Genomic DNA, 12,666 nt, shown 5'->3' with positions numbered 1-12,666 from the left:
CCCGCTTTAAAGGCGGCGGTGGTGAGACCCCTCCTGAAGAAACCATCCTTGGATCCAGCCGTTTTAAACAACTATTGTCCAGTCTCCAACCTCCCCTTTGTGGGGAAAGTTGTGGAGAAGGTGGTGGCCTTTCAGCTCCAGCGATCCTTGGAGGAAGCCAGTTATCTCGATCCATTCCAGTCCGGCTTCAGACCTGGCTACAGCACAGAAACCGCTTTGGTCGCGTTGACTGATGATCTCTGGAGAGCCAGGGATGGAGGCCATGCCTCCATCCTGGTGCTCCTTGACCTCTCGGCGGCTTTCGATACCATCGACCATGGTATCCTTCTGCGACGACTGCGGGAGGTGGGGGTGGGAGGCACTGTTTTACGGTGGTTCTCCTCTTACCTCTCGGACAGGTTGCAGTCGGTGTTAGTCGGAGGGCAGAGATCAACCCCTAGGCCCCTAATGCATGGGGTGCCGCAGGGTTCGGTCCTGTCCCCCCTTCTTTTCAATATCTACATGAAACCGCTGGGTGAGATCATCCGACGGCACGGGATAAAATACCACCAGTATGCGGACGATACACAGTTGTATCTGTCCGCCCCGTGCCAACTCAATGAAGCGATGGACGTGATGAGCCAGGGTCTTGAGGCTGTTAGAGACTGGATGGGGGTTAACAAGCTTGTGCTCAATCCAGAAAAGACCGAGTGGTTGTTGTGCTTCCCTCCCACGAATTGGCCAAGTGTTCCATCTCTCAGGCTGGGGGGTCAAATTGTACGCCCCTCAGATAGGGTTCGCAACTTGGGAGTCCTCCTGGACCCTCAGCTGACTTTTGAACACCATTTGTCAGCTGTAACCAGGGGGGCATTTGCCCAGGTTCGCCTGGTGCACCAGTTGCGTCCCTACCTGAACCGGGAGGCCCTCACAACAGTCACTCGTGCCCTTGTGACCTCTAGGCTGGAGTACTGCAATGTGCTCTACATGGGGCTGCCCTTGAAGAGTATTCGGCGACTTCAGCTGGTCCAGAATGCGGCCGCGCGAGCGATCGTGGGTGTACCTCGATTCACCCACGTAACACCTATCCTCCGTGAGCTGCACTGGCTGCCTGTTGATCTCCGGGTGCGCTTCAAGGTGCTACTTGTCACCTACAAAGCCCTTCATGGTATTGGATCTGGGTACTTGAGAGACCGCCTACTGCCAATTACCTCCACTAGACCGATAAGATCGCATAGATTAGGCCTCCTCCGAATTCCATCAACCAGCCAGTGTAGACTGGCAACTACCCGGAGGAGAGCCTTCTCGGTGGCTGCTCCGACCCTCTGGAACGAACTCCCCGTGGAGATCCAGACCCTCACCACCCTCCAGACCTTCCGCACCGCCCTTAAAATCTGGCTATCCCGGCAGGCCTGGGGTTAAAGACTCTAACCCCTACTCGAATTGTATGACTGTTGAGTTCTTAAATGATGTTGTGTCTTTAAGTTGTACATTGTTTGTCCTCCCCCCACCTTTGAACTGTGAGCCGCCCTGAGTCCCCCCAGGGAAAAGGGCGGCATACAAATAAAGTGAAACTGAAACTGAAACTGAAACAATGATGGTTATTATCACAGGAATCAGTGATCTCAGCCAGGAGCCATCAGGTAGCCAGGACCACAGAGCCCCCCCTAAGTCGATGGTACCAGAGCCATCACTATGCAGGGGGTTGTTACATACCAAGGACTCCATTTTTTCCACTGTGGCAGAAATATTAGGTTGATTATCATGAATGTACATGCAACAATGTGAATGAATCAAAGCACAAACACCACCTTTTGCAGCCAAAATAATATCCAAAGCAAAACAATTCTGCAATGTTATATTACATATTTCCCCCAGTTCCTGATTAACTAAATTTAGAGCAGTAATAGTTTCATTAAACATAACAACAGTCCAATTATTTAACTTATGCAAATCTCTATAATTCATTGCAACGCCTAGTGGAGGGAGAACACCTCTAGAAAATTGAGTCCAGGATGATCCTCCCAACGTCAGGGGGGATTCAGAGAAGGTGTCTCATTTATTTCAAATTCTTCCACTAGGTAATTCTTTCATAGCATATATACCCGGGACCAACAATCCCAACATACATACGTCTTGCCAATTTCGTGGTAAGCCCTTCTACCACATATGAGCTACATATTAGGTATGTCATAAGTTCCTTTTTTCGAGGAGTTGGCAAACTGTACCATGGCCTGCATTTGACTGCAAGCCCAGTATTTATTGACTCCATCTGGCGCTGTTGTATTACACCGAGGGAGTGTCAGCAGGCACTATGTAAGGCCGAACACAGCGAGCAGGTGTCTAGATAATTTTACCATCGTCTTCAACTGCGGCATAACCACGGCCCCAAGTAATGAGGGAGGCAGAACCTTTCCAGGACGGATCCGGCAGAAATTAGGCCCTAAGTATGTGGGCCCGTTTCCCATAATCAAAGTCATCAATCCTGTTTCGGTTCGCTTGCAGCTACCCAAGCACCTCAACCATGTATATTCTGTTTTCCACGTTAATCTCATTAAACCTGTTATTTTTCATCTTTACGTCCGCCAGTGGATCCGCCACTTGCCCCCCTATTGATTGATGGTGACCAGAATGCAGCCGCGCGAGTGATAGTGGGCGCACCGCGGTTCGCCCACATTACACCCATTCTCCGCAAGCTGCACTGGCTACCTGTCGATCTCCGGGTGCGCTTCAGGGTACTGATGACCACCTTTAAAGCACTCCATGGTAGTGGATCTGGGTACTTGAGAGACCGCCTTCTGCCGATTACCTCCCTCCGACCGATTAGATCGCACAGACTGGGCCTCCTCCGAATCCCATCTGCCAGTCAATGTCGACTGGCGACTACACGGAGGAGAGCCTTTTCTGTTGCAGCTCCGACCCTGTGGAACGATCTCCCCATCGAGATTCGTACCCTCACCACCATCCAGACCTTCCACACAGCCCTTAAGACCTGGCTCTCCCATCAGGCCTGGGGATAGGTTCCCAATTTACCCACCCGAGTGTTGACTGTTGAATGCAAGTTGTGTTTTATTATTTTATTTTGTTCACTTACTGTTTGTCTTTTGGTATTGCACCCCCTTCCCTGTGATTGTAAGCCGCCCTGAGTCCCCTCAGGGAGAAGGGCGGCCTATAAATCCTAATAAAATGTCTAAATGTCTAAAAAAATGGTGAACAGCATTTTGAAGTTCGAGAAATATTGGACTCTCGAAAACGACGGAATCGGATTCAGTACCTGGTGGCTTGGAAGCATTTTCCCCAGTCTCATGCCGAGTGGGTGGACAAGTCCCATCTCCAGGCCCCCCAACTGCTCCGCCAGTTCTATTCTGCTTATCCTGACAAGCCCTAGTTGCCTCTCCTTCCTGACTTTCTCTCTCCCCCCCCCCTATTTTTCTTTTTCTGTTTTGTGTTGTTCGTCTGCTTGTGTTTTGTCATTTTCCAGGCCTGACCGCCTTTTTCCGGAGGAGGGCCGGATGTCAGCCTCTGCTTTGCTGCTGCTTCGGCTGCCATTGAAACGGGGAGAGGGGGCATGGTATTTGGGAGGGGACTACTAATTGTTCTGGAGGAAGATTCTGGAGTTTCTGCTGCCTGTCTTACTGCGCATGCGGAGCAGGTTTCCCGCCAAGGCCAACGGCAACAACATTCCATCTTGATGATGCCTTTCGAAGTTATCTCGCACCTGACACTTGGGAGAAATATGATTGGACTGTGACTGGGATGCCAAGGGGTGGGGAATGGGTTATTCTATATATCATTTGCTTTCGCGCCTAAATAATCAGTCTTCGCTTTGCTACGCTTCTGATCATTTATAATTAGTAAAAGTACACTTGATTTCTATCAATGGAGGCTCGTGGTTTTCTTTCCTGATTATCCAATGAAGGAGTGCTGACACTGATGGACTTACGTGGGATATGAGGGAGATGTAACCATTCTACAATGTAAACTTTTTTGTCATGGCATTGTATAAGCGCCCCAGTGGGTAATGGAGGAGTAGCAAAGATTGCCAATGAGAGTGGGTGGTCTGGTAGAGCTCAATCCACCCAACGGGTGGTCATTGCCTCATTTATTAAACTAAACACTTGCTCCTGGGCCGGAGTAAGAATTACAATAGAAGAGGGGCTTAAAGGTCCCTTTAATGCCATAAAAATGGGGCTAATTGCGTGGTGGCAAGAGCCAAAAAGGGTCTTACAAAATTTATGGTGCCTAAAATTTGCTGCAAGGCAACCAAAGTCAAAGGCGAGGGTATTTTGATGGAGCGTACTACCAGAGATGAGTACGAGGCCAAAACCTTATGGCCTAAGTAGGAAAAAGGTTCATCGGTCTGAATCTTGTCTGGGGCTACTTGAAGACCAAACGTGGCCAATAATGTAACAAGCTCCGATAGCACAAGTTGTACTGTACCCTTTGGGCCAGGAGCCGCAACCAAAATGTCATCCATATAATGGTAAACCAAAAAGGTAGGATGAGATTTACGGAAAGGTTGTAATGCAAAATCCACAAAAGCCTGACACATAGTAGGACTATTAAGCATTCCCTTTTGCACTCTGACTCAAACACCACATACTGGGTTCCATTAAGCAACATCCGAGCCAAGTCTTTCCAATCCTGCGGTAGCAGTTGATAGGCACCCGCTAGAGAATTAAGTCCTCTGGAGTAGTGACTGGTAATTCCATAATCCTTTACCGCAGTTTTTAATTCTTTAATCATTACCAGAGGCACGGGTTCCCAGTCAAAAACAATACCTGCTTGTGTATTTTGGTATGCAACTGGAAACAACTCAGTATCCTGCAAATCGAAGGCATCTAAACCGCCTTCTTTTATTGCTTTTTGATAAGCTCCTCTAATAATTCCTGGTTGTTGGGCATGGCCAGAGGGGCTGTCAGCAGTAGTCTGACAGCACGTGGGTTGGGAAAAACCCTCAGGAGCCGTGGGTTGGCAAACCTGTAAGTCTGGAGCAGGAGTTGTTAACATAACAGACGTTGTTTGATAAGGAGGTGGATCCAACAACGCCTGAAGAGGGGATTCAGCATGTGTCTGAATCAATGTATAGGCAATTTTCCACAGACAAAGAACATCTGGGGGAGCCCTCGGAACTTGGTGGAGGACTGCGCCAATTTTCCTCCATGTCCAAGCTTTTAAGGAACCATGTTCCGGATAAGATGGACAGTTAGCCCAAACGTAGGCAAGCAATTTTACAGCCTCTGATTTAGAGAGAGGCTTGGTAGTTTTTTGGTCTTGGGTGCTTAAATATTTTTTCCTGCCTAATTGCCTAAGCTCTTCAACATGCACTTTCTGAGCTGCAGACATTCCACCCCCTATACTTAGGAATTAGAGTCAGTTGCCAGCGACATCGTTGGGTGCACCGAGCCTATTCCAGGCGATAAGCAGAGGGTTAGCAGGGACATATCCATCGGCACAGGATCATGTCGGGGTCACCACGTGTGGTGGTCTCTCATGAGGAATAAGACACGCAGGCAAGATGTCTCAGGATGAGAGCTCAGAACAGATTCCAAAACCCCCTTTTATTATTACGCTCATTAGCATACAATGTTATCACTTAGGCAGCCAGAGTTGCCTATGTCCAGTTAGTTTTATGAGTCATTTATCCTGTTTTCCACATCCCTTGCGCTTTCATTGTTTCGTGTGCTCTATGGGACATCCTGTGGGAGCAGGTCTCTGCAATTATTCCCACACTGGCTGTGACTCACAAATGATGTTGCCCAGCTGCATATGTTGCACTGATGTTGTCATTACTAGAAGTCTCAGGGCTCATTGTGAATAATTTTAAAAATACTAAATAGCGTGGATTGCACACTTGGTAATCTCAATTTGGACTCACAAATTCCAGATGCACTAAAGTAAGAGTTAAATTTTTTCCCCAGTACTTTTGCCCTGGCTGTTAGACCTTCATGGTGGAAAGCCTTCCTTTTGGGCACCACTGAGGGAATCCTCTATTGCTTCTATCAATGCCTTTCCCTTTGCATCAGAAAAAAATTAAAAGCACCCATCAAGTCTCCCTGATCTGATCAATTTTTAATCCTTTGCCAAGAACATGTGTGTCCCACTCACATGTTTTGAAAAAAGGGGGGATTTTAGGAAGCTAGCACCCACCCCTCTCCTAGAAGAATGAAATATTCTAGGAAATATTAAAAGGGCAAAATATTTTCCCTAAAAGGGAGGCATACATTCATCCCCCCACCTTTGTCAATGGACCGTTAAGGCTTGAGCTAGTCTATTCTACATAATAAAGATCTACCCCCTTCAGGCAGAGCTATAATAGGAATCCCAATGCCCTTTCATTACATCATCACCCAGCTAAGGCTCAATCAAGTCTGGGAGACAGAGAGCCTACAAAGTTAGCTAAGACCGCTGCCCCCTGGGAGTCTGACCACCAATCAGAATACATTTCTTACACAGGAACGGGAAGTTCTAAGGTGGGGCCCAGAGAGAACATAAAAACAAGGCTCTCTCAGCATCTCTTCCTTTTCCCCCCCAGGACCTCAAACCATGTGGTCTTATTCACCTTTAAAAACCATCATTCTAAACAGCCACCATTTTTCCAGTGTCTTTCTCCCCACTTGGAACTGAACCCAAAAGGATATTTCTTCCAACACTCATTAGAATTTCAATTAGTTTACAAATAAGATTTACCTCTCTTCAGAGTCAACTAGTGTCACACACTAGAAGCTGAAAGAAAAGTTAACAACTCACCAAATTTCTCAATACTCACAAATGCCTTTTTAATACACTTCATCTGGATGGACACCTGCTTCAGCTTTTAGTGCCTGTTTATAATCCATGATCTTCCTTAAAAATATCTTTTGCATCTCTGACAGCAGTCAAAAACCTTGCAACTTACTGTTTCTTTATATGAAAGGGAATCAAAGTACATTCATACCAACTTTTACTATCAACATACATTCGCACTGCAATCAGACTGCTTGTGTAAACCAATTTCACATGCAAAAATCCCATTTAATGCTTTCTCCATACAAACCAATCATTACAATTCTTTTCTGGGAGCTTTTTCACAAACCAATGAGCTCCATTTTCTTTCTTTCTTTCTTTTTTGGTCAAGTTTTTTATTTTATATTACTTATACATATCAATGAGAACAATGTGATATTTGGGTATCATACATTTTGATACAAGTAAACATAGTATTATTACTCATGGTTATTACATTTTCATTGTTTCATATTGTTTAAATATACCTGATACTATCGTTCTTTAATTTCTAAGCCTCCCTCTTATTATTATTTCTATCTTATTTCTATCTCTATTCTAACTTTTATTCATGTCAGCATGAATATTCAAAGACATTTTTTTTCTGTCTTCCATCTTTCGCCTGCTTTATTATTCATATTTCCCTTATTTAACTCTTCACATCTATTTATATTAAAGTTTCATCCTTCATTCTTTCATAGTTCAATGTTCCAAAGTACAATTCTAATACCAATCACAATCTTATTTAAACATATGGGGTAGATCTATTCATATTTTTTCCATTCATCCAATCCATATAATTCTGTTATTAATACACATGCTTACATTAAATTATATTCTTTCATTTATCTAATTGTTTTATTTTATTGTTTCACTACTAATCATTATATTTTTAGGCATGTTTAATAATATCGTCATTCAATCTCTAATTTTTCAATTAATGCTTAGTTCTTATTCATAATTCCCATATTTCACTCTTCATATATATTTGTATTAAAATTAAAATTACAGTATATTTTTTTCCTCTCACTGATTCTTTTCCTTCCAGTTTAGTAGTTTTTTAAAGTGCTTGTTTGCCATTTGGACAGAAACTTGTAAATAAATATTCCCCTAGATTTCCTTGGGGGTCAAATCTTAACAGAAAATATCCTCTCAGCCAGTTCATGTACTCTTCACCAAAGTCTGCACAATATTTAGATAGTCATCGGCTGCCATCTGCCTCTTCTCATCATGGTTAAGAGGGAAAAAAGCCTCTGGGTCAGATATGAGAGATGTGGCTCTCCTCAACCTCTCAGAGTATTCCTCTTTGCTTCGCCACCCCTACAGAGTGGCTTTGGCTCATTTTGGAGCCCACCAACGGGGAGAACTCGGCGTTCTTTTGGAGCCCACCAATGGAGAGCATGGAGGTGAGCTCCCACTACTGAAACGGTAGTGAAGGAAAGAGGATACCATTACTGCCTATAGACCTGTGTTGGGGGGGGGGTGTTCCCTCTCTGGCCAAGGTCTTTATTCAGCAGAATGCTTTCAGATAACTCTCTGCTGTGGTACTATTTATGAGGCAGGAAAACTCCCTACTTTGGTTCCTTTATCTGTATGGCCTCATATTCCTGAGTAACTGCTTCTATATTTTCAAGGATATGCCTAGCTTTGAAGCCAAGAACAGAAGCAAGATAACAAACTTTGCATTAATGCCAATCAATATCAAGGCTAAAATAAACTAGAATTAATTCCTAATACCATATTTTTTGGAGTGTAAGACGTACCTTTTTCCCTCAAAAAAGAGGCTGAAAATCTGGGTGCGTCTTATACATTGAATTCAGCATTTTTTGCCTCCCCAAACCCCACCCCCTTCACCAAAATGGCCGTGCAGAGCCTGTATGAGGCTTTTAGAGAGCTCCTGGAGTCTTGGGAAAATGGCCTGGTTTTTTTTTGCTCAATTTTACCCCAGCCCCCAGGAACACTCTAAAAGCTCTAAACACTCTAAAGGCTATCCATGCTCTTTTTTTTTACGAAAAACTGGCCCATTTTTTAAAACATAAAACAGGTTATTTTTTGCTCATTTTTGCACCACCACCCCCGAGCACACTGCAAGCTCCCTAAGGGCTATCCATGCCTTTTTTGGGGGTGGGGGGTGGGGAAACAGGCTGTTTGGGGGAGGTTTGCAGAGTGCAAAAACATTTTTTTTAATTTTTCCTCTTCAAAACCTTGCTGCGTATTATACTCCGGTGCGTCTTATACTCCGAAAAATATGGTAACTAATTTCTGACAGTCTACAATAATATGAGCTGAAGCCAATAACAGTTTAATTCCTAACAAATAATTTCTAGCAGTATATCATATCAGAAGCAAACAGCAAATATTGGTTTCATCACTATGCTCCTTCTGTACCCTGATAAAGTGGGTCTCTCTATGAAAAGAAAGAGAGCCTTGTTTCCCTTATTTTTGTAGTTAACACAACAAAGAAAATGCACGAGGAAAGTTGATTGGACAATAAAAATAACCACATCTTTTCATAGGAAATCAGTTACATGTAGTTAAACATGTTACATATTTGCAGCCAATAATATCACACATGTTCATTAAAATGAGGTCTGAAGGGGCGTAATTGTAAGGGAAATGTTTCCAAAAGAGAGAAACCAGACCCCAAGTTGAACTTTTCTTATCTGGAGGTAGTCTCCAGCTTGTTTATCAGTTTAGGAATGTTAAAAGCTAATAAACCTGAAGATCATTTTAAGAGAGACAAAATAAATCAAATTAAAATACAAGGTAGCTATGTTAGTTAACAAATAACAAAACCCAGGCCTTACTAGACAATTGGCAGGAATTAAAAATGGAAGATCAAATTTTGAAGTAGCATGGGGAAGGCCCAAGTTCTGGACCACCTTCAGCCATGGAAGCTCATTGGGCAATCACTGTTTAATTCAAACCTACTTTATAAATTATTTGGAGGAAATCAGAAAGGGGAATGATACATATGCCATCCGAACTATTGAATGAAAAGTGGGATATAAGTTTAACATTTATCTGTTTTTTTGAGTATAGATGTTGAGGATTTCTCCAACATCTGCCACTTGACCCCGGAGATTTGAATGGCGCCTGACCTGCTTGTATTCAGAAAAGCTGTTAATTTTCTGCCTAAGGACTATAGCTTGGGCTGGTGCAAAGGGATGGCTTGATGCCTTCATTAGTATTCATCAGTTGTATTTTTTCTTATGGATCTTTTGATGCTGCAAATTGTCAGATATCTTTTCAGAGTATGGATTCCAAAAGGGATAAAGTTAATTTATATGAAATTAAATTGTCCTGTCTTATTTAATATTGAATAGTGCTTAAGTTCTGAATCCTTCCATGTATCGAGTACATTTCCAAATTCAGAAAAAACAATGACTTGTATTTGGTTAAAACAATACTGTACGTAAGATCCCTCAACTGTTTTTCTTTCTCGGTATTTCCCCCCTTCCCCCCATCAAAGTAGTCACTACCACAAACTCTGAGCACCAAAGTAAACCAACAACGAGTGCCTCGGAGTACTGCCCTACCGGAAGGATTTTTTTTTCCAACGTAGGAATTCATTTAAATATTTTTCAAGAAAGGCTGAAATCATAATTTCGTAGCTCTATCCTTTTAATGCATTGTTCTGCTGGTCTTACTTCATCTCCACACACACAAAAAATATCGGCACAACATTAAGTTATTAAATACATCTCCTGTTCCCTAAGGGCCGAGATGCCAATAATAGAACACCAAGTTCCGAAAGAGAGCATAAAAGCGAGGGCGCATGCGCACGCAACTCATTCAGGGGAAGCCCTTGCAGCGGTGCGTCGCAAATATGGTCTTTCAATGTGCGAGCGGATGCTCAGGCACAGATCTAGACCAGGCGTGAGAACGAAAGGATGATTTAGAAAAGGGGACAGGCCACAATTTTGCGCAAGCGCAGGAAGAGCGTTGGGGCTCTTTGGACGGCGAGTCGTTCAAAAGAAGCGACGCTGTTAAATTGAGAGCTTGGCTGAACGTAGATAAGGCCGGGTTTTCCATGGAGTGAGTGGCGCCTCTGGCTGGCTAACGGTGGCTGGAACTGGACGTAACTTCCACAGGACGGAGTGGAGAAAAGCCAGCAAAACAGTTTTTTGATTTCGTTCTTGCTGTTCTTCGACTCAAGCCTTCTTGCCTCGCTCGGGGTTGTCTCAGGGAGTATGAAAGTTCCGCCTTAGCCCCAGCCCCGAAACAGCGGTTCTAGCGGCTTCCTATTTCCTCTGACTAGGAGGAACGGCCGCTATTGCTCACTTTTCGGTGAGAAGTGGTGAGGTGGCTGGCGGCGCCTGAAATTGAGAAGCACAGGCTCTATCTGCGGCGTTATTTGTCCGGCCGTGAGGCTCCTAGCCTTCTATCTGCTGAAGTGTCTCACCGCGCTCCTGCCGTCGATCTTCGTGAAGAGATTTTGCAAAAGCGAGACCCGATAAGACATTGTAATCTTCACTTACTCCTCCAATTAAACTTTGTTTAGATGTAGAGTATTTTCTCCCCCCGGAACTTGCATTGCAAGCCCTGGATACTTTGCACGGAATTTGTATGCTTGGCTCATGATGACTTTGTTCCTGAAAGACTGGTGTTAGTTTATAGTTAATTGGTTTATAGCTAGTTAACTTTGGTGAAGGAAGCAAAACAAGACATTCCTTCACCTCCTTATTGATGGGCAGAAAACTCCTTAATCTCTTTTATTACAATTTCTTGAGAAATTGTGATTCCTTTACACAGACTTATCAAGAGCAGGAAAGTTTGGGTCCAATATACAATGGAGCATGGCAAAATGGATTATTTCTGTGAACAAGTACAACAAAAAGATGTGGGCCGCAGGTTGCAAGTTGGCCAGGAATTTCTGGAATATTTGAATGATCCCAGCATTTCTACTGATCTTGAGCAGGATCAACAGTGTCTTGATAAAGTAATCGATGAATTAACAAGATGGGTTAACTCTAGTAATTATAAGGTAATAATTGTACCTGTATTTCTGATGTAATTCTGATTCTTGTTAGGTATTGTGTTGCTCTTTCACTAAGGTCTCTGTCAGTGAAGCGAATTTTTCAAAAATTGAATTTTTGTCATAGGGTTCATTTAATATCAATTTTATCCTTTTACTTTGTAAAAAATCAGTTTTGTTTAATTCACTAACACTCAAGTGTGTATATTCAATTGTTGTTAGTCACAAAGTTGTGTTCGACCCATTGCAAGGTTCTTCCAGGCCTTCCTGTCCTCTACTATCTCCCGGAGTCCATTTAAGCTCACATGGACTGCTTCAGTGACTCCATCCAGCCACCTCATTCTCTGTTGTCCTTTTCTTCTTTTGCCCTTAATCATTGCCAGCATTAGGCTGTTGTCCAGTGAGTCCTTCCTTCTCATTAGGTCGCCAAAATACTTAAGTTTCATCTTCAGGATCTGGCCTTCTAAAAAACAGTCATTCAACAGACAAGTATAAATATAACATTGGGTGAAATAATCCTAATATATATGTGGGTTATTATTTTCCTTGAGAATACAAGTAGTTCTCAATATATGACTGTACAGTATTGGAGCCTGTCCAATAAGCCATGATAATCCTAAAATGGGCTGGTTATATAATTGTTCTGATTTTATGATCTTTTTGCAGCAAACATTAAGAGAACCAATAGTATGCAGTTTTACAAAAAAATCGAAGTAAGTTGGTTTATAGGTCACTGAAAATGAGAAACTGCAAGAAGCTGTAAATATAGCCCATTTATGAAGCACCTGAAGTTTTGATCACATGCCTGAGGGACCTCAACTATCAGAACTTCAAATCCAGGTGATAAGTAGCACAGGTAGATCTGTAATAACTTCAGATGGCTGCTAAGTAATAAGTTGAGAACCACTTGTATTACATTCATGTTCATTATAGACTGACTATAAAAA

General features: G+C 43.2%; 1 protein-coding gene across 5 annotated transcripts in view; it reads left to right on the top strand.

Annotated features, from left to right (window-relative positions):
* Window positions 1-10,569: 10,569 nt before the first annotated feature.
* Window positions 10,570-12,666, top strand: part of CLASP2 (cytoplasmic linker associated protein 2) — a 378,890-nt gene continuing 376,793 nt past the window's right edge. For all 5 annotated transcript variants that reach the window (XM_032238129.1, XM_032238126.1, XM_032238125.1 and 2 more), the window contains exon 1: window positions 10,570-11,728. In XM_032238129.1, the coding sequence (XP_032094020.1) occupies window positions 11,534-11,728 (195 nt within the window). In that variant the 5' untranslated portion in view covers window positions 10,570-11,533. The remainder of the gene's footprint in view (window positions 11,729-12,666) is intronic.

The sequence above is a fragment of the Thamnophis elegans genome, chromosome Z, assembly GCF_009769535.1.
Source record: "Thamnophis elegans isolate rThaEle1 chromosome Z, rThaEle1.pri, whole genome shotgun sequence".
Taxonomy (NCBI): Eukaryota; Metazoa; Chordata; class Lepidosauria; order Squamata; family Colubridae; genus Thamnophis; species Thamnophis elegans.
Note: the sequence above shows the minus strand (reverse complement) of the source record. Positions and strands in the feature narration are given on the sequence as shown.